The sequence below is a fragment of the Poeciliopsis prolifica genome, unplaced genomic scaffold, assembly GCF_027474105.1.
Source record: "Poeciliopsis prolifica strain line A6 unplaced genomic scaffold, Auburn_PproV2 SCAFFOLD003, whole genome shotgun sequence".
In the NCBI taxonomy this organism is placed as follows: Eukaryota; Metazoa; Chordata; class Actinopteri; order Cyprinodontiformes; family Poeciliidae; genus Poeciliopsis; species Poeciliopsis prolifica.
The window spans coordinates 2,746,063-2,773,149 of record NW_026562378.1 but is presented as its reverse complement, the minus strand read 5'-3'; the positions used below and the strand labels follow the sequence as shown (position 1 = coordinate 2,773,149).

At 44.4% G+C, this 27,087-nt stretch overlaps 2 protein-coding genes across 4 annotated transcripts; both read left to right on the top strand.

Annotated features, from left to right (window-relative positions):
* Positions 1-184: 184 nt before the first annotated feature.
* Positions 185-21,262, top strand: LOC129354840 (uncharacterized). Of its 3 annotated transcripts, XM_055024376.1 has the most exons (5): positions 185-601; positions 17,833-17,988; positions 18,224-18,308; positions 19,170-19,225; positions 19,302-21,262. In XM_055024376.1, exons 2-5 carry the CDS (start codon positions 17,861-17,863, stop codon positions 20,533-20,535), a joined length of 1,503 nt encoding a protein of 500 aa, XP_054880351.1. In that variant the 5' UTR covers positions 185-601; positions 17,833-17,860; the 3' UTR covers positions 20,536-21,262. The 3 variants fall into 3 exon arrangements, with proteins under 3 accessions (XP_054880351.1, XP_054880359.1, XP_054880363.1); XM_055024384.1 differs by lacking the exon at positions 185-601 and having other exon boundaries at positions 17,819-17,988; XM_055024388.1 differs by lacking the exons at positions 185-601; positions 17,833-17,988 and having other exon boundaries at positions 19,309-21,262.
* A 115-nt stretch (positions 21,263-21,377) lies between these two features.
* pdrg1 (p53 and DNA-damage regulated 1) lies at positions 21,378-22,980 on the top strand. Its single transcript, XM_055024447.1, has 5 exons — positions 21,378-21,531; positions 22,031-22,106; positions 22,217-22,291; positions 22,403-22,483; positions 22,616-22,980. The coding sequence occupies exons 1-5, from the start codon at positions 21,448-21,450 to the stop codon at positions 22,696-22,698; spliced, it is 399 nt and encodes a 132-aa protein (XP_054880422.1). The 5' UTR covers positions 21,378-21,447; the 3' UTR covers positions 22,699-22,980.
* Positions 22,981-27,087: the final 4,107 nt, after the last annotated feature.

Below are 27,087 nucleotides of genomic sequence, written 5' to 3'. Positions count from 1 at the left end.
ATAATGAATTTACTGGAGTAAAATATCAGAGTGATAAACATACTCCTAAAAGTACTTTTAAATCGGCATTTATTTATTTATCTATCTATCTATCTATCTATCTATCTATCTATCTATCTATCTATCTATCTATCTATCTATCTATCTATCTATCTATCTATCTATCTATCTATCTATCTATCTATCTATTTATCTATTTATTTATTGATTTATGTTTTTCAAAAAATTACTCAAGTTAGTAAACACTTGAGTCATTTACTGACTTGAGTAAATACTCAAGTTAGGGCCATGTGAAATAAAGCTCATTCAACATTTTAGGTTCGCTTCACAAGGTGTAACTGCAGAGTGGGTTGGAGCTTCGAGAGACACCGACCCAGACCGACCCAGAAACGGACAGAACCTGCCACCGGGACAACAGAGGCGTCTCGGGCCCAGTCAGACTCTCAGTGGTCTCAGTGGAGCGCAGCGCCACAGCGCCCTCTGCCGGATGGCAACTGAATGATTCCAACGCTGACAACAAGATGAATTCCCGTTCCCCCTCCTGCCTCCCCCTCCTCGCTCACTGACCTGCTGCCGATTCTTCTTCTTCTTCTTCTTCTTCTTCTTCTTCTTCTTCTTCTTCTTCTTCTTCTTCTTCTTCTTCTTCTTCTTCTTCGTGTGAGAGGAGGGTGTGTGAGGAAGAGCGGAAGGAAAGTGAAAGAGAGCGTGTTTGTATATCTTTATTTTCTTACTGTCTTTTCACTGGGTGTCTAGTTTTATGTTTAATTGTAATTTTGTGTTAGTTGTATCACGTTTTAAGGGGTTTTTTGTTCGTTTGTTTGGGGTGTGGCCGTCGGGCGTGCCTGGCTTGCCGCGTGACGGCAACAATGGTGTGTGGTGGTGGGTCTTTCTCCACGCTGACACGGAAGAACGGCATCAAGGTGGGTGCCGGCTCTCCGTGCAGCGTGGAGGAAGTTTAGCGGTTGGAGAGGTGATTGGGCACGGGTCTATTCGGTCGGCTGCACGGATGAATGGGGCGGTGGTTTTATTTGTGGAAAAAGTCGAACAAGCTCAACAGTTGGTGGAGGCGGGCGTGTCCGTCAACGGCTTATTTCTGCAAGTGTCACCGTTAACGCTACCAGCAAAAAAGGTGACACTATCGAATGTACCGCCGTTCATTAGCGATGAATTTCTAGTAAAGGAGCTATCGAGGCATGGTAAGGTGGTTTCACCTGTTAAGAAGGTACCATCAGGGTGTAAATCACCTTTATTGAAGCATGTAGTTTCTCATAGAAGACTGTTCATGCTTCTAAAACAAAAAAGATGAGGAACTAAACTTACGGTTTCATGTGAGACTAGATGACTTCGACTACGTGCTTTTTGCAACCACTTCAAATATGAAGTGCTTTGGTTGTGGACAAGAGGGACACATTATAAAAATGTGTCCCGACAGGGCCGGGCTAGCCGCTTCGGTATCGGAGGAAAAGCAGCCCCCTGCTGGGCAAGATGGCGAGGCCGCTATTGCTGCTGCGGCGGGGGAACCCGCTGCTGCGGCGGGGGAACCCGCTGCTGCTGCTGCGGCGGGGGAACCCGCTACTGCGGCGGGGGAACCCGCTACTGCGGCGGGGGAACGCTACTGCGGCGGGGGAACCGGAGAATGTTGATGAAGGGTCAGTGGAGGACGGAGATAAGAGTGGGAATGTCGGAAAAGGTGAGAGCATGGCGGTGTGTGGTGATGGGGTGAATGGTGGTGTGAGCGAGAGTGTGGAGCAGGTGAATGACGGTGTGGAAAGAGATCTGGAAGATGTGAGGGGCGATGAGGAGTGTCGAGTGTATGAAGGTGAGGGAAGAGAAGCTCAGGCAGAAGGACAAAGCAAAAGGAAAGGCAGTGTAGAGTCGGTGGTAGGGGATGGAGCAGAGAGAGAAACGGGTGAAGTAGAGGAAGACATGGACTTTGAAGCCAGTGTCCCGGCAAAGAGACGCAGCAAAAGGCAGAATGTAGTGGCTGCTGCAAAAGCTAGCAAACAAGCTAGCAAGTTGACTGTAGAGAGGAGGGAGGTGTCAGACAGCAGTGATACAGAGAGCTGGTTCTCTGACGCCAGCGAAGCCTCTGTATCAAAAATGGACAAAGAACCGAGATACCCAGCAGAAGCCTTTACAACCTTTTTAAGGCAAACAAAAGGGTTAAAGGGGGTAAAATTAGAAAAATATTTCCCTAATTTAAGAACGTTTTATTTCTCTGCCCGACACCACATCAGACACAAAGAAGAATCAGATTTTACGGACACAGAAATTTACAGGTTAAAAAAGATAATGTCAAAAGTTAGAAAACAATTTTAATGATGTATAGTGATTATTTATTATTTATTGTAGTGTTTTGGTGGGTTGGTTTTAGTTTTTTACACAAGATGGAGTCTTTTAAAATAGCATCTTTGAATTTAAATGGGGCCAGAGAGGTTGAAAAACGGGCATTAATTTATCAAATGTTAAAACAAAGAAAATTGATGTAATTTTTCTGCAAGAGACACACAGTGATCACATATTAGAAACGGAATGGCGCAGAGAGTGGAAGGGAGAGGTCATATTAAGTCATGGCACATCTATGAGTGCAGGGGTAGGCTTTCTTTTTTCTAAAGCTTTTACCCCTATTGCTATTGAAACCGAACACGTTATAAAAGGGAGGTGTCTTTTAATAAAGACAAAATTTGATTTTTTTAGCATGGTTTTTATTAATATTTATGCTCCGACTACCAATGCAGAGAAGAAACGTTTTTATGAAAAAATTGGGGAAAGACTAGGTGATTGCGGGCCAGAAGATTATGTTTTCATAGGTGGGGATTTTAATTGCACTGAGAATGAGTTTTTAGACCGCAATCATGCAGAGCCGCACCCGATAGCCCAACATGTCTTGAAGCAGCTGGTCTCGTCTCATGGCCTGGTGGACGTATGGAGGAGGATGACGCAGGCTCCAGGCAGTACACATGGTCCCATTAAGGAAGGTAAAATCTCTTTAGCTCGTTTAGATCGTTTTTATTGTTTTAAACACCATTTTAACGTGTTTAAAACATGCCAGATTTTACCCGTGGCTTTTACGGATCATTCGTTGCTTTTAGGTAGTGTTTTTATCAGAAACATTTTACCTAGAAGCGCGTACTGGCATTTTAATTCTGCTTTGACTTACGATCAGAGTTTTAAAGAGGTTTTAACTTATTTTTGGAACGGTTTTAGACAAACGAAGGCTGATTTTATCTCCATCAGACAGTGGTGGGACTATGGAAAGGTCCAGATCAAACTGCTGAGTCAACAGCACACTGTCAATGTCACTTGTGACATTGCCGGATCTATCAGAGATCTGGAGATGAGCATAGTGGAGCTAGAACTTAGTGACGCCACAGGAAATCGAGAGCATATTGAAGCTCTCAAATCAAAAAGGCTAACTTTGGCCAACCTGCTGGAGAATAAAGTCCAAGGCGCGTTGGTCAGATCCCGGATGCAAGACATCGCAGAGATGGATGCTCCCTCTGGCTTTTTCTTTGGCCTGGAGAGGAAGCACGGGCAGAGGAAAATGATCCACTCGTTGCTGTCGGACACGGGGCAGCATCTGAGCGAACCAGGGCAGATAAGGAGGAGGGCTGTCGATTTCTACCGTTCACTGTTCCAAAGCGAGAACAGGGAGAACGACGAACTGATGGAGGAGTTCTGTGAGGAACTGCCTCAGGTCTCTGAGGAGACCAACAGCGAGTTGGAGCCCTCTGAGCATGCAAGAACTCCACACAGCCCTCCTGGGCATGCAGGGCCAGAAGTCCCCGGGTGTTGATGGGCTCACGGTGGAGTTTTTCAAGACCTACTGGGATCTTCTGGCCCAGGACATGCTTGAGGTGTGTAATGAAAGTCTGGCCACTGGTTCGCTCCCCTTGTCCTGTCGTAGGGCGGTCATCGCCCTGCTGCCCAAGAAAGGAAACCTGCAGGATATAAAGAACTGGCGCCCCGTGTCCCTTCTCTGCACCGACTATAAAATCCTCTCCAAGGCCCTAGCCACAAGGTTAGGAAGAGCCATGGAGCAGGTCATCCACCGGGATCAGACCTATTGCGTCCCCGGCAGGTCTATGGTAGATATATACCTAATTCGGGATGTTTTGGAAGTCTCCGGTTCATTGGGTTTACAAACTGGCTTGATTTCACTAGATCAAGAAAAGGCTTTTGACCGCGTTGAACACGGCTTCCTCTGGAAAATTATGGGGAAGTTCGGGTTCAGCGAGGGTTTTATCGCCAAGATCCAGGTATTGTACAGTGACATTGAGAGTGTGCTGAAGATCAACGGTAGCCTGTGTGCTCCTTTTAGGGTGTGTAGAGGTGTCCGACAGGGCTGCGCGCTCTCGGGGATGCTCTACGCACTCTCCCTGGAACCCCTCCTGCAAAAAATGCGCTCAGAGATCCATGGCATGGTTTTACCTGGTTTTAACAACAAATTGGTTTTATCCGCCTATGCTGACGATCTCGTGGTTTTTATTAAAGATCAAAGAGACGTCAGCGCTTTAACCAAGATCATACAGAAATTCTCCATGCTGTCTGCCGCCAAGGTGAATTGGGGAAAGAGCGAGGCCCTGGCTGTTGGCAAGTGGGCTGAAGGACTCCCGGCTCTCCCCAAGGACATGACTTGGAGGAAAGATGGCTTGAAATATCTTGGTGTTTTTTTAGGCGGAAAGGACTTTGAAGAAAAGAACTGGGGAAACGTAGAACAAAAGATAACAAATAAACTTGCCAAATGGAAATGGCTACACGGCAAAATGTCTTATCGAGGAAGAGTGCTGGTGTTAAATAACCTGGTTGCCTCACAACTATGGCATAAACTTGTTGTGTTAGACCCGCCATCAAGGCTGTTGGCTAAAATCCAAACAGAAATGGTGAATTTCTTTTGGAATAACCATCACTGGGTACCGCAATCAGTGTTGTTTTTACCTAGAGGAGGGGGGCCAAGGCCTTGTCCACCTGGCTAGTAGAGTGGTTGTTTTTAGATTGCAGTTTTTACAGAATATTTGACAGGATCTCCTGTATGGAGAGATGTGGCCAGCTGCATTTTGAGACGTGTGAATTTATTGGAGTTGGATGCTGCTCTGTTTTTAACAAATTTTAGTCTTTTAAAGTTAAGGGAGATTCCGCAATTTTATCAGAGCGTTTTTAAATCGTGTGTGCTTTTTTAAATTGCGTAGATCGGAAACGAATGACTCTCTGCATTGGCTTTTAGAAGAACCATTGGTCTGCGGAGCAAGATTAGACGTCGAAAAAGACACGTTCCTAGGACTATCAGAGACTTTGAGCAGAGCTGGACTGGTGACTTTAAAGCGGCTGATCCAATTTTCTGGAGCGGATTTTGGAGACGCCCAGGGGGTTGCCGCTGCAGTCAAAATGAAGTCCACCAGAACAATGGAACGTGTCCTGGGGAAAGTAAAGGAGAGACTGGCTGCAGAGGAGAAGGATTTACTGCAGTCATACAAAGAGAAGGAATGCCTACCAAGAGACACGGATCCATTCCCAAAGGTACTCCTGAGTCCGGGCTTTGAAGAGGACAGTGGTCCCCTTTTAAAGAACACGGACTCGGAAATGGACCTGTGCAAGGTAATGCCAAAGACACTGTACAAAACTGTGTAAAAATCCTAAACAGGAAAACACTCCAGGGGAGAGCTGTCAGCGTGTGGGCTGATAAGCTAAAGGACAGCCGATACAATGGAGGACGCTATATAAACTGCCAATTAAAAAAAGGACTGGTGACCTCCAGTGGAGGGTGCTCCACGGCGCCATTGCCACAAATGCTTTTTATCGGTCATCAATCATAATATTGTAATGAGTGTCCTTTTGCACCTTATCAGAGTAGTTTTTCATGTTTTTATAGATTGTACACGTTTAACTGGTTTTTTTTAGTTTTCTATCGACTGTTTTTAGTCTTTTTAAAATGCTTTTTACCAATGCAGTATTTATTAACGGTGTACCTCATAGTAAAGCAACTAGTTTTAGATCTCGGCTTTTAAACTATTTATTGGCTGAAGCTAAACTAGCTATTTATATCACTCGAAGAGATAGGATGCAGGATGGACCTCAGTTGGATGCTGTGACCCTGTGGAAAGTGAACATAAAGGCGAGATTGAGATTGGAGTTTGCTTTCCACAGGGCCACCGGGAATTTGGAAAAGTTTTTGGATTTGTGGGGATGCGATAACGCACTATGCATCATCTCAGAGAGAAACGAACTAATTTATAAAAAAATACTATTATAATGATTTTATTGATGTAAAGAGAAACATTGTGAATTGTGTATATATTTGTTTAAATGTATTGGTAAAAATCAAAAAAATCTTCTTCTTCTTTCTTCTTCTTCTTCTTCTTCTTCTTCTTCTTCTTCTTCTTCTTCTTCTTCGAGTGAGAGGAGGGTGTGTGAGGAGGAGCGGAGGAAGAGTAAAAGCAAGAGTGATTGTATATCTTTTCTTTATCTTTTTCTTACTGTTTTTCTGGGTGTTTGGTTTACTTGTTTAATTGTTTTTTCTTGTGTTTAGTTTTATCACGTTTTAAGGGGTTTTTGTTCGTTTGTTTGGGGTGTGGCCGTCGGGCGTGCCTGGCTTGCCGGCGTCTGACGGCAACAATGGTGGGTGTTGTCGGTGGTGGGTCTTTTTCCACGCTGACACGGAAGAACGGCATCAAGGTGGGTGCTGGTTCTCCGTGCAGCGTGGAGGAAGTTTGTTTGGCGGTGGGTGAGATCATTGGGCACGGGAATATAAAGTCGGCTGCACGTATGAATGGGGCAGTGGTGTTGTTTGTGGAGAAGGTGGAACATGCACAGCAGGTGGTGGAAAAGGGTGTTTCGGTGAATGGGTTGTTTTTACAAGTTTCACCGCTCACGTTACCATCCACTAAGATAATGTTGTCAAACGTACCTCCTTTCATCAGTGATGAATTTTTGATTAAAGAACTGTCGAGACACGGAAAGGTGGTGTCGCCGGTGAAAAAAGTCCTTTCCGGGTGTAAACCGCTATTGAAACATGTTGTTTCTCACCGTAGACAGTTATTTATGATACTGAACAGAAAGGATGAGGAAATGAATTTGCGTTTCCACGTTAGAGTGGATGATTTTGACTATGTTTTGTTTGCCACATCAGGGCAGATGAAATTTTTGGTTGTGGGCAGGAGGGCCACATCATAAAGATGTGCCCTGATAAGGCAGAACTGGCCAAGCCGGACTGGCAAAGCAGCAGCCTGTTGCCGCTGAGCAGGGTAAAAAAACAAATAGTGAGGAGGATGTTGTGGAGGGAGACACTGCTAATGTTGCGGCGGGGGAACCCGCCGCTGCTGCTGCTGGCGCGACTGCCGCTGCGGGGGAACCAGCGGTGGTAGAGGAGGATGTGACAGGAAACATTGTTAAAGAGGCGGTGGAGGACGGTGGTAATGGTGCGAGTATAGGAGAGGATGAGAGCACGGTGGTGTGTGGTGATGGGCTGAATGGTGGTGTGGGTGGAAGTGTAGGGAAGGAGAGTGATGGTGTGCAGAAAGAACAGGAGGATGTGAGGGGTGATGAGGAGCATCGAGTGTGTGGAGATCAGCGAGGGGGGAGAGGTTCAGGGGGAGAAACAGGTACAAAGAAAAGACAGTGTGGAGTCGTTTATAGTGGCTGGAGTGGAGGGAGAAACAGGTGAGGTGGAGGAGGAAATGGAGCTGGAAGCTTGTGTCCCGGTGAAACGGCGCAGCAAGAGGAAAAATGTGGTGGCTGCTGTGCAGGCCAGTAAGAAGGAAAGTAAGCCGGTTGTGGAAAGAGAGAGGTATCGGACAGCAGTGATGAAGAGAGTTATTTCTCAGATACCAGTGAAGCTTCCGTATCTCAGACGAGTAGAGAACCGAGATACCCGGTTGAAACATTTAGAACCTTTTTAAAACAAACAAAAGGTCTCAGAGGGATAAAACTTGAGAGCTATTTCCCAAATTTAAGACTTTTCTATTTTTCCGCAAGGCATCACATTAGACATAAAGAGGACTCAGGTTTCACAGACACAGAAATTTTTAGGTTAAAGAAAATAATGTCTAAAGCCAGAAAACAATTTTTATGATGTACAGTAGTTTTTTAATATCTATTTTAATGTTTCGGTGTGTTTGTTTTAGCCTTTTACCTAAGATGGATTCATTTAAAATAGCATCCTTGAATCTAAATGGGGGGAGGGAGGCTGAAAAACGGGCATTGATTTATCAGATGATGAAACAAAAGAAAATTGATATCGTCTATCTACAGGAGACACATAGTGATTGTACAATAGAAACAGACTGGGGCAAGGAGTGGGAGGGAGAGGTGATTTTAAGTCATGGCACCTCCAAGAGTGCAGGGTGGGTTTTCTTTTTTCAAAAGCTTTCACCCCACTTTCTATAGAAATTGAACATGTGGTGCAAGGGAGATGTCTTTTAGTAAAGACAAATTTGATTGTTTAAACATGTTTTTTATTAATATCTATGCTCCGATAGCCAATGCAGAGAAGAAATGTTTTTATGAGAAAATTGGGGAGAGGCTGGGTGATTGCGGGACCGAGAATTATGTTTTATAGGTGGGGATTTTAATTGTACTGAGAACGAGTTTTTAGATCGCAATCACGCAGAGCCACATCCGGCGGCCCAACGGGTCTTGAAGCAACTGGTCTCGTCTCATGGCCTGGTGGACGTATGGAGGAGGATGCATGCAGGCGCCAGGCAGTATACATGGTCCCACATTGTTGATAGTAAAATCTCTTTAGCTCGTTTAGATCGTTTTTATTGTTTTAAACACCATTTTAACGTGTTTAAAACATGCCAGATTTTACCAGTGGCTTTTACAGACCATTCGTTGCTTTTAGGTAGTGTTTTTATCAGAAACATTTTACCTAGAAGCGCGTACTGGCATTTAATTCTGCTTTAACTTATGATCAGAGCTTTAAGGAGGTTTTAACTTATTTTTGGACTGGTTTTAGGGAAAGGAAAGCTGATTTTAGCTCTCTTAGACAGTGGTGGGACTATGGAAAGGTTCAAATAAACTGCTGAGTCAACAGCACACTGTCAATGTCACTCGTGACATTGCCGGATCTATCAGAGATCTGGAGATGAGTATAGTGGAATTAGAACGACTTAGTGACTCCACAGGAAATCGAGAGTATTTTGAAGCTCTCAAAGCTAAAAAGCTAACTTTAGCAAACCTGCTGGAAAATAAAGTCCAAGGCGCATTGGTCAGATCCCGGATACAGGACATCACAGAGATGGATGCTCCCTCTGGCTTTTTCTTCAGCCTGGAGAGGAAACACGGACAGAGGAAAATGATCCACTCCTTGCTGTCGGACACGGGGCAGCATTTGAGCGAACCGGGGCAGATAAGGAGGAGGCTGTGGAATTTTACCGTTCTCTGTTCCGCAGCGAACACAGAGAGAACGACGAACTGTTGGAGGAGTTCTGTGAGGAACTACCTCAGGTCTCTGCGGAGACCAACCTGGAGTTGGAACGGCCTCTGAGCCTGCAGGAACTACACACAGCCCTCCTTGGCATGAAGGGTCGGAAGTCTCCAGGCGTTGACGGGCTCACGGTCGAGTTCTACAAGGCCTATTGGGAGCTTCTGGCCCAAGACGTGCTCGACGTATTCAACGAGAGTCTGTCTACCGGTTCGCTCCCCTTGTCTTGCCGCAGGGCAGTTATCACCCTGCTGCCTAAGAAGGGAAACTTGCAAGAGATTAAGAACTGGCGCCCCGTGTCCCTCCTTTGTACAGATTATAAAATCCTCTCCAAGGCCCTGGCCACTAGGCTAGGGAAAGCCATGGAGCAGGTCATCCACCGGGATCAGACCTATTGCGTCCCGGCAGGTCCATGGTGGACAATGTCTACCTAATTCGGGATATTGGAAGTCTCCGGTTCATTGGGTCTACAGACAGGCTTGATTTCATTAGATCAAGAAAAGGCTTTTGACCGCGTTGAACACGACTTCCTCTGGAAAGTAATGAGGAGGTTTGGGTTCAGCGAGGGTCTTATCGCCAAGATCCAGGTGTTGTACGGTGACATTGAGAGTGTGCTGAAGATCAATGGCAGCCTGTGTGCTCCTTTTAGAGTGTGTAGAGGCGTTCGACAGGGCTGCGCGCTCTCGGGAATGCTCTATGCACTCTCCCTGGAACCCCTTTTAAAGAAGATGCGATCAGACATTCACGGCTTGGTTTTACCCGGTTTTAAAGACAAATTGGTTTTATCTGCCTATGCTGACGATCTCGTGGTTTTTATTAAAGATCAAAGAGACGTCAGCGTTTTAACAGAAATCATAAGAAAGTTCTCCATGCTGTCTGCCGCCAAAGTAAATTGGGGAAAAAGTGAAGCCCTGGCTGTTGGCGAGTGGCCCGACGGATTCCCGGCTCTCCCCAAAGGCATGACCTGGAGAAAAGATGGCCTAAAATATCTAGGCGTGTATTTAGGCGAGAAAAGTTTTGTTGAAAAAAACTGGGAAAACCTAGAACAAAAAATATCAAACAAACTTGCGAACTGGAAATGGTTGCATGAAAAAATGTCGTACAGAGGAAGAGTGTTAGTGCTTAATAATCTGGTCGCATCACAACTCTGGCACAAGCTCATGGTACTAGATCCACCGTCAGGGCTGCTGGCAAGAATACAGACGGAAATGGTTAATTTTTTCTGGAACAATCGTCACTGGGTGCCACAGTCGGTGTTGTTTTTATCCAGAGAAGAGGGGGGCCAGGGCCTTGTCCACCTGGCCGTAGAGTCACTGTGTTTAGGATACAGTTTTTACAAAAGTACCTGATAGGATCTCCTGTGTGGAAGGATGTAGCCAGTTGCATTCTAAGACGCGTGAATTCCTTGGGATTGGATGCTGCTCTGTTTTTAACAAATTTTAGTCTTCTAAGGTTTAAAGGAACTCCGCAATTTTATCAGAGCGTTTTTAAATCATGTGCTCTTTTAGATTGCGTAGAGCGGAAATGACTGATTCTCTGCATTGGCTATTAGAAGAACCCTTGGTGTACGGAGCAAGACTGGATGTTGAAGAGGACACGTTCCTGGGGCTAACAGAGACGCTGTCTAGAGCCGGAATGGTGACCTTAAAGAGGCTGATTCGAGCGTCAGGAGCAGACTTTGGCGATGCCCAGAAGGTCGCTGCCGCACTGAAAGTAAGGTCTACAAGAATGATGGAACGTGTCCTGATGAGAATAAGAGAAAGATTGACTGGAAAAGAGAAGAGTTTATTGCAGGCATACAAGGATGGAGAATGCCTGCCAAAAGAAACAGATCCTTTTCCTAAGGTTCTTCTGAGTCCAAGCTTTGAAGAGGACAGCGGTCCTCTGCTAAAGACCATGGACTCAGAAATGGATTTGTGCAAAGTGGACCAAAGACTTTATATAAAAACTGTGTGAAAATTCTAAACAAGAGAACGCTTCGAAAGAGGGACGTCAGCGTGTGGGTTGAAAGACTGAAAGGACAACCAATCCACTGGAGGACAATGTACAAACCGCCGATTAGAAAAAAGATTGGCGACCTCCAGTGGAGGATACTCCATGGCGCTATAGCCACCAACGCATTTTTATCGGTGATTAGTCCTGGTTTTATAAATGAGTGTCCATTTTGTAGGTTGTCAGAGAGTGTTTTTCATGTTTTTATAGATTGCACACGTTTGATAGTCTTTTTTAGTTTTTTATCGACTGTTTTAGTCTTTTTAAAATGATTTTTACCGATGCACTATTTATTAACGGAGTACGTCATAGTAAAGCGACTAGTTTTAAGTCAAGGCTTTTAAATTATTTATTAGCCGAGGCAAAATTAGCTATATATATAACTCGAAGAGACAAGATGCAGGATGGACCTCAAGTTGATGTTGTGGCTCTGTGGAAGGTAAACATCAAGGCGAGGCTGAAGTTGGAGTTTGCTTTCCACAGAGCCACTGGGAATGTGCAGGGGTTTTTAGAGTTATGGGGATGTGACAAAGTGTTGTGCATCATTTCAGAAAATAATGAACTAATTTATACAGACGTTTTATTATAATGTATTTGTTTGACATAGGATTATTGTAAAACAACAAAAAAAGGAAATTGTTTTATTATTATTGTAAATAAATGTTTTGGTAAAAAAAAAAAAAAATCTTCTTCTTCTTTCTTCTTCTTCTTCTTCTTCGAGTGAGAGGGTGTGTGAGGAGGAGCGGAGGAAGAGTAAAAGCAAGAGTGATTGTATATCTTTTCTTTATCTTTTTCTTACTGTTTTTCTGGGTGTTTGGTTTACTTGTTTAATTGTTTTTTCTTGTGTTTAGTTTTATCACGTTTTAAGGGGTTTTTGTTCGTTTGTTTGGGGTGTGGCCGTCGGGCGTGCCTGGCTTGCCGGCGTCTGACGGCAACAATGGTGGGTGTTGTCGGTGGTGGGTCTTTCTCCACGCTGACACGGAAGAACGGCATCAAGGTGGGTGCTGGTTCTCCGTGCAGCGTGGAGGAAGTTTGTTTGGCGGTGGGTGAGATCATTGGGCACGGGAATATAAAGTCGGCTGCACGTATGAATGGGGCAGTGGTGTTGTTTGTGGAGAAGGTGGAACATGCACAGCAGGTGGTGGAAAAGGGTGTTTCGGTGAATGGGTTGTTTTTACAAGTTTCACCGCTCACGTTACCATCCACTAAGATAATGTTGTCAAACGTACCTCCTTTCATCAGTGATGAATTTTTGATTAAAGAACTGTCGAGACACGGAAAGGTGGTGTCGCCGGTGAAAAAAGTCCTTTCCGGGTGTAAATCACCGCTATTGAAACATGTTGTTTCTCACCGTAGACAGTTATTTATGATACTGAACAGAAAGGATGAGGAAATGAATTTGCGTTTCCACGTTAGAGTGGATGATTTTGACTATGTTTTGTTTGCCACATCAGGGCAGATGAAATGTTTTGGTTGTGGGCAGGAGGGCCACATCATAAAGATGTGCCCTGATAAGGCAGAACTGGCCAAGCCGGACTCGGAAAAGCAGCAGCCTGTTGCCGCTGAGCAGGGTAAAAAAAACAAATAGTGAGGAGGATGTTGTGGAGGGAGACACTGCTAATGTTGCGGCGGGAACCCGCCGCTGCTGCCGCTGCGGGGGAACCAGCGGTGGTAGAGGAGGATGTGACAGGAAACATTGTTAAAGAGGCGGTGGAGGACGGTGGTAATGGTGCGAGTATAGGAGAGGATGAGAGCACGGTGGTGTGTGGTGATGGGCTGAATGGTGGTGTGGGTGGAAGTGTAGGGAAGGAGAGTGATGGTGTGCAGAGAACAGGAGGATGTGAGGGGTGATGAGGAGCATCGAGTGTGTGGAGATCAGAGCGAGGGGGGAGAGGTTCAGGGGGAGAAACAGGTACAAAAAAGACGGTGTGGAGTCGTTTATAGTGGCTGGAGTGGAGGGAGAAACAGGTGAGGTGGAGGAGGAAATGGAGCTGGAAGCTTGTGTCCCGGTGAAACGGCGCAGCAAGAGGAAAAATGTGGTGGCTGCTGTGCAGGCCAGTAAGAAGGAAAGTAAGTCGGTTGTGGAGAAGAGAGAGGTATCGGACAGCAGTGATGAAGAGAGTTATTTCTCAGATACCAGTGAAGCTTCCGTATCTCAGACGAGTAGAGAACCGAGATACCCGGTTGAAACATTTAGAACCTTTTTAAAACAAACAAAAGGTCTCAGAGGGATAAAACTTGAGAGCTATTTCCCAATTTAAGACTTTTCTATTTTTCCGCAAGGCATCACATTAGACATAAAGAGGACTCAGGTTTCACAGACACAGAAATTTTTAGGTTAAAGAAAATAATGTCTAAAGCCAGAAAACAATTTTTATGATGTACAGTAGTTTTTTAATATCTATTTTAATGTTTCGGTGTGTTTGTTTTAGCCTTTTACCTAAGATGGATTCATTTAAAATAGCATCCTTGAATCTAAATGGGGGGAGGGAGGCTGAAAAACGGGCATTGATTTATCAGATGATGAAACAAAAGAAAATTGATATCGTCTATCTACAGGAGACACATAGTGATTGTACAATAGAAACAGACTGGGGCAAGGAGTGGGAGGGAGAGGTGATTTTAAGTCATGGCACCTCCAAGAGTGCAGGGGTGTTTTCTTTTTTCAAAAGCTTTCACCCCACTTTCTATAGAAATTGAACATGTGGTGCAGGGAGATGTCTTTAGTAAAGACAAAATTTGATTGTTTAAACATGTTTTTTATTAATATCTATGCTCCGATAGCCAATGCAGAGAAGAAATGTTTTTATGAGAAAATTGGGGAGAGGCTGGGTGATTGCGGGACCGAGAATTATGTTTTTATAGGTGGGGATTTTAATTGTACTGAGAACGAGTTTTTAGATCGCAATCACGCAGAGCCACATCCGGCGGCCCAACGGGTCTTGAAGCAACTGGTCTCGTCTCATGGCCTGGTGGACGTATGGAGGAGGATGCATGCAGGCGCCAGCAGTATACATGGTCCCACATTGTTGATAGTAAAATCTCTTTAGCTCGTTTAGATCGTTTTATTGTTTTAAACACCATTTTAACGTGTTTAAAACATGCCAGATTTTACCAGTGGCTTTTACAGACCATTCGTTGCTTTTAGTGTTTTTTATCAGAAACATTTTACCTAGAAGCGCGTACTGGCATTTTAATTCTGCTTTAACTTATGATCAGAGCTTTAAGGAGGTTTTAACTTATTTTTGGACTGGTTTTAGGGAAAGGAAAGCTGATTTTAGCTCTCTTAGACAGTGGTGGGACTATGGAAAGGTTCAAATAAAACTGCTGAGTCAACAGCACACTGTCAATGTCACTCGTGACATTGCCGGATCTATCAGAGTCTGGAGATGAGTATAGTGGAATTAGAACGACTTAGTGACTCCACAGGAAATCGAGAGTATTTTGAAGCTCTCAAATCTAAAAAGCTAACTTTAGCAAACCTGCTGGAAAATAAAGTCCAAGGCGCATTGGTCAGATCCCGGATACAGGACATCACAGAGATGGATGCTCCCTCTGGCTTTTTCTTCAGCTGGAGAGGAAACACGGACAGAGGAAAATGATCCACTCCTTGCTGTCGGACACGGGCAGCATTTGAGCGAACCGGGGCAGATAAGGAGGGGGCTGTGGAATTTTACCGTTCTCTGTTCCGCAGCGAACACAGAGAGAACGACGAACTGTTGGAGGAGTTCTGTGAGGAACTACCTCAGGTCTCTGCGGAGACCAACCTGGAGTTGGAACGGCCTCTGAGCCTGCAGGAACTACACACAGCCCTCCTTGGCATGAAGGGTCGGAAGTCTCCAGGCGTTTGACGGGCTCACGGTCGAGTTCTACAAGGCCTATTGGGAGCTTCTGGCCCAAGACGTGCTCGACGTATTCAACGAGAGTCTGTCTACCGGTTCGCTCCCCTTGTCTTGCCGCAGGGCAGTTATCACCCTGCTGCCTAAGAAGGGAAACTTGCAAGAGATTAAGAACTGGCGCCCCGTGTCCCTCCTTTGTACAGATTATAAAATCCTCTCCAAGGCCCTGGCCACTAGGCTAGGGAAAGCCATGGAGCAGGTCATCCACCGGGATCAGACCTATTGCGTCCCGGCAGGTCCATGGTGGACAATGTCTACCTAATTCGGGATATTTTGGAAGTCTCCGGTTCATTGGGTCTACAGACAGGCTTGATTTCATTAGATCAAGAAAAGGCTTTTGACCGCGTTGAACACGACTTCCTCTGGAAGTAATGAGGAGGTTTGGGTTCAGCGAGGGTCTTATCGCCAAGATCCAGGTGTTGTACGGTGACATTGAGAGTGTGCTGAAGATCAATGGCAGCCTGTGTGCTCCTTTTAGAGTGTGTAGAGGCGTTCGACAGGGCTGCGCGCTCTCGGGAATGCTCTATGCACTCTCCCTGGAACCCTTTTAAAGAAGATGCGATCAGACATTCACGGCTTGGTTTTACCCGGTTTTAAAGACAAATTGGTTTTATCTGCCTATGCTGACGATCTCGTGGTTTTTATTAAAGATCAAAGAGACGTCAGCGTTTTAACAGAAATCGTAAGAAAGTTCTCCATGCTGTCTGCCGCCAAAGTAAATTGGGAAAAAGTGAAGCCCTGGCTGTTGGCGAGTGGCCCGACGGACTCCCGGCTCTCCCAAAGGCATGACCTGGAGAAAAGATGGCCTAAAATATCTAGGCGTGTATTTAGGCGAGAAAAGTTTTGTTGAAAAAAACTGGGAAAACCTAGAACAAAAAATATCAAACAAACTTGCGAACTGGAAATGGTTGCATGAAAAAATGTCGTACAGAGGAAGAGTGTTAGTGCTTAATAATCTGGTCGCATCACAACTCTGGCACAAGCTCATTGTACTAGATCCACCGTCAGGGCTGCTGGCAAGAATACAGACGGAAATGGTTAATTTTTCTGGAACAATCGTCACTGGGTGCCACAGTCGGTGTTGTTTTTATCCAGAGAAGAGGGGGGCCAGGGCCTTGTCCACCTGGGCAGTAGAGTCACTGTGTTTAGGATACAGTTTTTACAAAAGTACCTGATAGGATCTCCTGTGTGGAAGGATGTAGCCAGTTGCATTCTAAGACGCGTGAATTCCTTGGGATTGGATGCTGCTCTGTTTTTAACAAATTTTAGTCTTCTAAGGTTTAAAGGAACTCCGCAATTTTATCAGAGCGTTTTTAAATCATGTGCTCTTTTTAGATTGCGTAGAGCGGAAATGACTGATTCTCTGCATTGGCTATTAGAAGAACCCTTGGTGTACGGAGCAAGACTGGATGTTGAAGAGGACACGTTCCTGGGGCTAACAGAGACGCTGTCTAGAGCCGGAATGGTGACCTTAAAGAGGCTGATTCGAGCGTCAGGAGCAGACTTTGGCGATGCCCAGAAGGTCGCTGCCGCACTGAAAGTAAGGTCTACAAGAATGATGGAACGTGTCCTGATGAGAATAAGAGAAAGATTGACTGGAAAAGAGAAGAGTTTATTGCAGGCATACAAGGATGGAGAATGCCTGCCAAAAGAAACAGATCCTTTTCCTAAGGTTCTTCTGAGTCCAAGCTTTGAAGAGGACAGCGGTCCTCTGCTAAAGACCATGGACTCAGAAATGGATTTGTGCAAAGTGGCACCAAAGACTTTATATAAAAACTGTGTGAAAATCCTAAACAAGAGAACGCTTCGAAAGAGGGACGTCAGCGTGTGGGTTGAAAGACTGAAAGGACAACCAATCCACTGGAGGACAATGTACAAACCGCCGATTAGAAAAAAGATTGGCGACCTCCAGTGGAGGATACTTCATGGCGCTATAGCCACCAACGCATTTTTATCGGTGATTAGTCCTGGTTTTATAAATGAGTGTCCATTTTGTAGGTTGCAGAGAGTGTTTTTCATGTTTTTATAGATTGCACACGTTTGATAGTCTTTTTTAGTTTTTTATCGACTGTTTTTAGTCTTTTTAAAATGATTTTTACCGATGCACTATTTATTAACGGAGTACGTCATAGTAAAGCGACTAGTTTTAAGTCAAGGCTTTTAAATTATTTATTAGCCGAGGCAAAATTAGCTATATATATAACTCGAAGAGACAAGATGCAGGATGGACCTCAAGTTGATGTTGTGGCTCTGTGGAAGGTAAACATCAAGGCGAGGCTGAAGTTGGAGTTTGCTTTCCACAGAGCCACTGGGAATGTGCAGGGGTTTTTAGAGTTATGGGGATGTGACAAAGTGTTGTGCATCATTTCAGAAAATAATGAACTAATTTATACTGATGTTTTATTATAATGTATTTGTTTTGACATAGGATTATTGTAAAACAACAAAAAAGGAAATTGTTTTATTATTATTGTAAATAAATGTTTTGGTAAAAATCAAATCTTCTTCTTCTTCTTCTTCGCTCCGTTGGTGCCTTCTGAGAGCGGGGATGGGCAGCATCCTGCAGGAGCGGGTAGCGCGGCGCTGCGTGGAGAGGCTCTGCATCGGTGACGGGGAGTGGAAGAAGAAAGCTCCGAGAAGCAGCAGCAGCAGCAGCAGCAGGCCCAATGTGGCCGGGTGGGTTCCTGATACCGTCGTTGTTATTGTTGTTATGCTGAGCAGCAGCAGGAGGCTGAGGAGGAGACCTGCCGTCTGCTGCCGTCCTGTCATGGCAGGACCTGACAGATTCTGGATGCCAGCAGAAAAACACGGATGACGGCCATGTTTGTTTGTTTATTTATTAATTTTCTTCTGGTGTTTGTGGAACTGGGATCTAACCATTCATTTGGTCTGGTGCTGTGTGATTTTGAAGGGCTAAGATGGGGAGGAGGCAGTCACAGAGAAGGTTCCCCCAGCAGCACAGCCCGATCCAGAACCAGGAGAAGACCCAGGAGAGGGTGGGTCACTGCTGACAGCAATAACAACATGGAAAGTTGCACGATTTATAGGAAAAACAAAGACTTCCGGACATGTGCACGCAAGTGACAAAAGGGTACATTTCCGACAAAAATACTCAGGAAATGCTGAGAATAAGCTCAGAAATTCTCTACAAGCAAACAAAAAGGAACAAAGACATTTTACGAATTTGCGAAAACAAACAAACAAACAAACAAAACAGAAATGTTGAGATTGATCTCAAAGACAAATCGGACAGTGAGCGAACATTTCCCATTTTTGGAAATTCTCTGGGTTTCAAAAATCGAAAATTTAAAACTCTTCAAATTTTTGACTTTTGAAGCTCGGAAAATTACTTTGGTTTTTTTGTTTGTTTTTTTTGGGGAAATTTCAGGCAACAATCAGAAAATTTCAGAGTTTGTTTTGTTGGAAATGTGCTCCTTCTTTTCCTCTTTTCTTGAAACTCTTCCATGTCAACAAACTGAAGATAAACTAACGTCAGAACTCTGATGCTGAAAGATCTGCACTCTTGGTACTTCTAGTTGAATGGATTCTGAACAGAGCAGGTTCACCCTGTGTAGACTGGGACCAGTTCAGGGTGAACTCTGACCTCTCCAGGAAGAACTCTGCCTCTTGGATAATTTCTCAGGCAGAGGAAGGCAAATGGATGAAATGATGAAAAATCATGGTGCTGACGTTTGGGCTTTTGTTTCACTCTGGTCCGTCTTTCAGATGTTGGGCTAACTGGCCACTGTAACTTTTCCATAGTGTTCAGAAGAAACATGTTGGTCCATTTAAAGGTTACTTCAAACCTAAATATGTCAGCAGCTCAAGTAATTTTGGTCTTTTCTGTATATTCACAGAGAAGGAAACACAAGTCTAACTCTTCCTCGACCAAATGCGGCGCTCCGCAGCACAGGTGAGGCGATGGTTGGGTTATATTTTGTTATTCTGCATTTGCCCGTTTAGATGATCAGCCTTCCTGTTTCTGCCAGCGCTCAGGGAACCTCCGTGTTTCATCCAGCGACCCCTGATGAAGACAGGATGAAAGTCAAGGTGTCATCAGCCAGTGAGAACAGGAAGCAGACGCACACAGGGCGGAGGGCGAGCAAACGCACAGCAGCCCTCCCGGACCACTCCCTGCCCCGTCCCAGTCCTGACCAGCAGGAGCAGCTCTCCCCCCAGGAGGACAGTGACACTGACTTGTCAGAGTCAGAAAGACTCCCCCTGTCCTGCCGTCCCCTCGCCCCACGCCTGGAGCTCAGGCCCGAGGTGGTGGAGGACGGAGACGCCCCGACTCACTGCCGGACGGTCAGAGGACGGGACTTCCCAGACTGCCTCCCTCCACCGTTCAATTCGTGGAGCCTCAGTCAGCTGGCTGTTTTCTACAACACGGAGGGCAGAGGGGTCTTCCGACCCCGGCCTGTGGGCCCCTTGGAGCGCTACCTGGAGAGGTTGCTGCAGCTGGAGTGGTATCAGATCCAGACGGTTCAGGTAGAGCATGGGACACAGGATGTACCAGGAGGGACGTCCGGGTGCCAGAGGTCCAGCGCTGCGGCTCCGGCCCGGGCCCCGACTCGCCTCAGCTCTCCCAAATGCATCCTGCAGTGCCAGCGCGCCTTCCCCCTCTCCTTCCTGTCCTCACTAGCCGGACACTCCGCCCTGCTGGCCGGCGGTACCAGTGGTCTATGCCGGATCTGCTCCTCCAGCTGTAGCACATCGTGCTACCGCTCCACCCACAGCCACAACCATCTGTCCAGACTGAGTCCGGATGGGAGCAGAGGGCCCCTGCCGCGCCCCAAAAGGAGCTACAGTGAGAGCCGGGTCCACTCCTCAGACAGGAGGCTCAGAACCCAGAGGTCCGGCAGCCCAACTAGCTCCAGCAACTACCTGAGGAGGATGCAGGCTTCAGGAAACATCCGGAATCCCATCCAGGCTGGTCCAGGAAGGTCCCATTCCTCTGCTAGGGGCCGTGATGAGCCAGACTGGACAGCGGAAGTCCTAAGGAAGAGGAGCGGCTCCGAACAAAGGAGAGGTGGAGGGAGGCGCGTGAACAGATCAGAGACGAGCCGGAGCAGTTCTGAGGGCAGAACAGGAGGAGAAGAGCGGGACGAAGCTCCCGGCTGGGCGGCACAGGAAGTCACTGGAATCAGTGTTGGTTTACCCCGGTCCAGACATCCCCCTGTCCACAGGCGGAGCAGGTCCAAACAGGTTGAATTTGTTACATGACAGCTCACACACTGCCATCAATCAGAGACCTGATCATCACCAGATGATCAACATGTCTGTGTTTCAGCTGCAGAAATGATTTAATGACTCATTTTCAGCATCATCACAAACACAACGTGGTGTTTGTTGAATGTTTACATGAACATCAGCGGAATACGGAGGTGCTAAAGGCCTAGCTGTTCTTTTTTTAAAAGATGTTTTTATCCATAAGCTACACTGCCTTACAAAAGTATTCATACCTCCAGAAGTGTTTTATATTTTGTCGCATGAGCAACATGTTTCTTTGTCACTCAACACAAAGCAGGGACGATTTCTTTGGGTTTTTTTTTAATCAAGGCATAAATCTAAACCCCAATAAATGAATTATAAATATATATATATATTCACATTCATGTGTATGTGTATGTATGTATGTATGTGTATATGGCAATTTTGAATGTTTTGTTTCACTGCCGTTTCCAATAGTATGAATTGGAAGCCTGACCTTGCATTCAGGCAAGGTCTGTTTGATAAAAGCCTTTTCATTAAGCCCTCATTTCTGTACTGAAACATTTTTATTGGCCTGGCATCATATTCTAATCTTGAATGTCATGTTTTCAACAGTTATAGGCTGAAAATCTTCTTAACTAAGAGAAATAAAGGTCGGAAAATATCTATTTGGAATGAATCTATATAATATGTTTCACTTTGTGAACAGAGTTGCTGAAATAAATGAACTTGAATAATGTTCCAGTTTATTAAATACGGTTCTATGTTCATTTGTTGTCGTGAGGTTACGGCTCCACCCTCCTGGCCAGTAGATGGCCAGTAGATGGCGGTAATGAGCCTCTGATTGCCGAACGCCAAGTGTTTGACAGTGGAGCGGCGTTAATAGTTTCAGGCCGGACGTATTTTTGGAGCTACACCGCCAACATGGACGCTGGTTCTCAGCGTGTTTTACAGTATTTAACAGAAGTTGAAGAGGCAGCTGAGGATGTTCTCACTACTAAACAGCAGGTACCCGAAACGCGAGGAGATACAACGAGCGTTCGTTCATCACAGAGGACAGAAGTCGACTCGTTTCTGCTAGTCGTTTTAGCTAAGCTAACAACCTGCACTAATAACCTGACAATCTTCAGGATTAGCACCTTTATAAAAGCAGAAAAGCAGGATCTTTACAGTTCCGATGTCAAGTAGGAAAGACATCGGCAGTGACACTGCTGTCAACACCTTTCACCTGTATTGTTTTTCAATTTTAGCTTAAAATACAGAAAGGTTCCAGGTGAACCTCGGTGTGTCTTTGTTAGATATCATTCTGGACAGATCAGTTAAAGACGCTGAACCTGGATGACTGGACGCTTTTTGCAGGACCAAGCTCCGGGCCAGGCAGCAGGGACACGTGTCTGTTTTTGGGACTATTGAGACCAAAGTGGGAGCATTTGACATGACTGGAAAACGCCGTGGATTCCACTGTATATACATGATTTCTGAGTGAAAATGACGATTCATGTTTCAGATCGTAGACCTGGACATGAAGAGGAACAGCAACAGGGAGGCGCTGAGGGCCCTGAGACATGACATGGCAGACACAGGTCAGTCACTGTCCTTTACACACTCTTGACTCAGCCAGAGTATAAACATTATGTATGCTCCAGAATAGATGATTGTATTTACAGTGATGTCTATCTGCTGTTGTTTGCAGAAAAAGTCAAGTTGTGCTTTGGTAACATGTTCCTCAAATTCTCCAAATCCAAAGCAAGAGAGATGATTGAGAAAGGTAACCTTTTTTTTGTTTGTTTTAGTAAAAACTTTCCAAAATATGTGAAAAAAAAATTTATTAATGGAAAAGAATAAAAAAAAAATCTCTGAACTGTTTTCTTTCCTGTAGATCAGGAGCAGCTTGACAAGGAGATCAGTGATCTTCGTAGAAGCCTGAAAGCAAAAGTCAACTGTCTCAATGAGATGCAAGGTATAAATATGTGTTTGTGTATTAATATACATATTTATATAAGCAGGAGCTTCACCAGACTTTATGTCTGTCTTTCAGCTGTTTTATGTGTCTGAAGTGATCGTGCTGGGTTTTGTTTGTTCCTGTTTCCAGGAAAACCTGAGCTCAGAGGCTACGACCTGTGTCCACTGTCCACTGAAGAACTGAAAGCTATTAACAGCCTCCTGACGAGGTGACCTGCTGGCGCCACGTTTCTCTTCACAGCTCTGCCAAACAGACAGACAGATCCAAGAAATCCTACAGTGAAAGTGTTCTGATGTGGGTCTTCCAGGATTAATATTTAGCAACAGTTATCAGGGCTCCTAACCAGCCACAATCCTTGGACTGGTCCCTTTTTTAAGGCTGCTGCAGCCTTGGAGCTGAATTTAAGTGTGTATGTTTTGAGTTTATTGGTTAGAACCTCTTTTTATTCCCCACATTTTGTTTAAAAACAGAACTAATAAAAGAGTTTCTGGGTTTCCACGTCCATCTTTAGACCACGGATTTTCCTCAAAAATGTCTGACCTTGGAAAAAAAAAACAGTGAAAGTTTATCGAGTTTGGCTATTTCTGGGAAACAACTGCTTCCCGTATGGCTGTGCCCTCTGTTGAGCTTATGCATTTTACATTTCGCTAACGCTTGCCCTTGACATTTGTAAGGCGCCAACTCAATGAAGCTTATCAGAAATTGGCTCTCATTAAAAACTCGTCATGCTTTGTTTTAGATAGAAAGATTGGCATTTTTTGTTTTTGTTTCTCCAACCTTGCTGTAGCTTTAAGATAATAAACCTTTAATGCCTGAATAAGTTGAATGCCAGGGTTAAGTGGTTGGAAGTTGGCCAAAAGACTCCACCTCGTTACACATGTACCCACTGGCTGCCAGTCAGGAGCTTCTTTGTACAACTTTCAGCTGCAGGACTCAAAGCGTCTGAGCACAACTACCCTTGCATTTTAAAAAATGTCATAGTAAAATTATTGGGGTAAAACCTTTTGACCACGTTTGTGAAGACAGACAAATGTGTTGGTGCTCTGGTAAGATGCGTAAAAGCTAGAAATATATTCAGTTTTTTTATTTTATTTATTGCATCAGCGTTATGTCACACTGACAAATTGGAAAAACACACATTTCCGTTGTGTGTGTTTTGTCTTCCCATGTGAAGAAATAATTTTGCCCAGGAGGGGGCAGTGCAGGTGTTCACCTCTCCCTCGTCGTTTGAAAACAAGTTTCATTTGACAGAAAAACTAAAGTCAAAACTTTTTTTTTTTTAGCATTATCTAACTTTGCATTATAAAGCTGTGTTACGTTATATTGATGAGAAACAATGGATTGTTTTTATTTCATGAGACACAGCACACACGCTCCTCCAGGCAGGTCCTGATATGGTGTGTTGTCCTTTGGGGGAGGGAGCAGATTAATACAAGTACTGCAGCATTTGACTTGATGACACAAACACCCTCAGGCATCGAGACGAGGGAAGGGCTGATGACACAGGAGTACATAAGGTGTGTGTGTGTGTGTGTGTGTGTGAGAGAGAGAAAGAGAGAGAAAGGAAGTGTTTTTCAGCTTTCGCTCTCGACAGACTTTGGTTGCGTGCCACAGTTCTCAGAACTGAAACCAGGCCGTTGTGATGAGTTTGTGAGTCAAACGGTGGGAACCTGCCGATCGTCTCAAAAGTCAGACCAGTTCCACACAAGACACTCAACATCATGTTCCTTTTACTGATGACTTACGCTGCAGGCATCTTGTTTACCTCTGACAAACTGGAGGACTGAAGAGCCAACAATAATGGTGATGTGGACTTGCTGAACGCAGAGTGAGGCTGTGTGGAAGGCCGGAACTGGACCCAGAAAGCTGTGATGCTACTGACAGACTAACAAGCAGTAAGAAGCACATCCAGCAGCTGTCAGTCTCTGGGTGGGAACTTCAATTTATCTGTCTTTTAGCTCAGGATGATGAACGTGCACATGTGGCAACCGCTCCTTCCTGCTGGGAGACTCAAACTGTGTAATGGCTTTCAAGAGAAGCGATCCCATTTCGTTGTCACTCCCGTGTCACGGAAGAGCAGAGTTTAGGGAGTGATTTATCAGGGCTGACTGGCTGTGTGTGGTAACCTCACAGTGGTAGTAGGAGTCAAACAGAAGGAGGGGATTTTGAACGTGGAGTAGGTGACTGTGTTCGACTGCGCTGCATTCCTCATGTTTTCTTGTGGATCTTTGCAGCGCGACGCGATGGATTGGCAACTTTTCCACAGCCCGACGCCGTATGGACACTTGGTTTAAAAGATAAGAACTCCCTCTGGCGTGGAACAAACATCTGAGTCCTTAATTTTAAAATGTTCAGAGTAATTTTCCTGCACACCCCAGATACAGAGAGGTGAAGGCGAGTGCAGATGTGTGATACAGCTGCACCATCTTTCATCCAAAGTTTGTTCTGTTTTTCAAATGAGGTGCAGAAACAGATGTCAAACAGGAAACAGCCTTAACCTGAAGGACACTGCTATATTCAAATAGACATACTCACATAAAGTTGTGACACCCCAAGGCCTTCAGCCACAAAGTAGCCATATGAAATGTTTCAATACGAACAACAAATAAATGAGTAAAGGTAAAGAGTGTAGTGAAGAATGGCTGCAGGGCCTTGTGTTATTTATGAAACTGTTTTAGCTCGTGCCATCTCTCCCAGGATTGATTCTGACAGCATCAGCTTAATGTGGAGGAGATCAAATGAAGCCGACGATACCAACACGGAGGACAGCAGGTCCAGCAGCTGGTAAACATTAAGTCGGCTAATGTCAGGTATGCTTCCTGGAAGAAAGATGTACAGGGAAGCTAACTGATGAGGTAAGATGTTCTTCAGGTGGTCGACGTCACTTTGTGATGTCTTACTTTCACGATGTGGTTATTTGTTTGGAAAAAAAAAATGAAAGAAATATAGAGGAGTCATTAAAAGTTCAGTCAAACCCTTTTTCCATATGTAGTTTCCTTTTTACATTAGTAGCAAACATTAGGCCACTTTTATTAACATATAATCTTTCCTAATAATTATGTTCTGGTGCGTAGAGCAAATATTTTAGCACACTTGAAATAAAACAAAACTTACACGTAATTTTTCAGCAATATATAGGTGATTGTTTTAAGTCAATAATTCCATAATATTGCCGAATAATTTTTAGTTCCATTGGCAGATTATTTCACTTATAACGAGAAATTCAGGTTCGGATTTAGGAGCAAGGTGTGAAATAAATTCAGGTTAGGTTTATACATGTACTAGTACTGGTTAGGTTTAAGGTTGGGATCAGGCGTTAGCAAGAAAATAAAAAAAACGTGACTGGAAGTCAATCCAAAGTCCCTGTGAAAATGGACTTGTGCACTCGTGTGTGTGTGCATATGTGTGTGCACTATGTAGTGAGAATAAATGAACAAATGATAAACTGAAATGATCAGATATCGGAAAATGAACGATAAAGAAATGACAAAAGCGAAGACGTGAGCGAAACTAAAGCCCAAACACGTCCGGCTCATAAGAAGAAGTCTGGTTTGACTCATCGGCTGGCTGGGTTTGTTGTGTTCATGAACACAGAATAATGAAGCTGCTTAACTAGATGGATGGATGTTACCAGTAAATCATTCTGAAAGACATGATGGGACACGCAGAGTAAGTAGAACAATTTTATTGTTTTCCTCAGCTTTAATTGGAAGGTGTTCTTCGAGAGGAAGCCGCTTCTTCTGCTTCCTGTCAGACGGAAGAAGGAACCAACACTGACCCTCCAGCTCATCTCTGCTGCTTATGGACGAGACCTGGTGAAAAAGTTGGGGCATCTGCAATCACTTTCTGCTGAGAAAACCACAGAAAGAACACTTCTCCTTAAAATGAATGATTTTTCTATTCAGTCTGTAACATTTGGTATTTTACCAAGAAACTGATCTTTCTTTTTTACAGTGTAGAAACAACCCAAAACCATTAGACTGGAATGATCAGTTCATTAATCATTACAGAGTCAGTTGTTTTTTTTAATAAGCCCATAATGTACAGTGAAGGCTAACAGCTTGGCAGTGACACCAACGTTGTGTTAGCTTTGGACTTCCTGGTTCCTGTACAATTACATCAAGTTGCTACAAACAGCTTTATTAGTGTAAAACGTTTACATTGCAGCTAAGTTATGAAAAAAAAAGACAACCATGACATTTTTTAGCTAACTTCATGTCAGCATAATCATGCAAATTACTAGTTTTATTAGTAGCTATTCATATCCAAACACCACATATATATTTACATATCTCTATACTTTTGACACCAGGTAACAGTGACCACATCCTCTGCTTCTTCAGTTCAACATCAGCCGCTCTCATCGGATCCATGCAGACATGTTAATAAATGACTGTTATCAGGCCACTGATAACAGTCACTGATGTGACCTGATAACAATGTTGATGCTAATATTTTGTGGATCCCTAGTAATAATTTAAATTGTCATGTATTTCCAAGGATTTTAAAGTCTTTTTTTTTTCTTGTTGACTTGCAGAATTCTATCTTAAGTTTGCTATTTAATCATTGTTTCTAGCCACAATATATTTAGCAGGTATTAA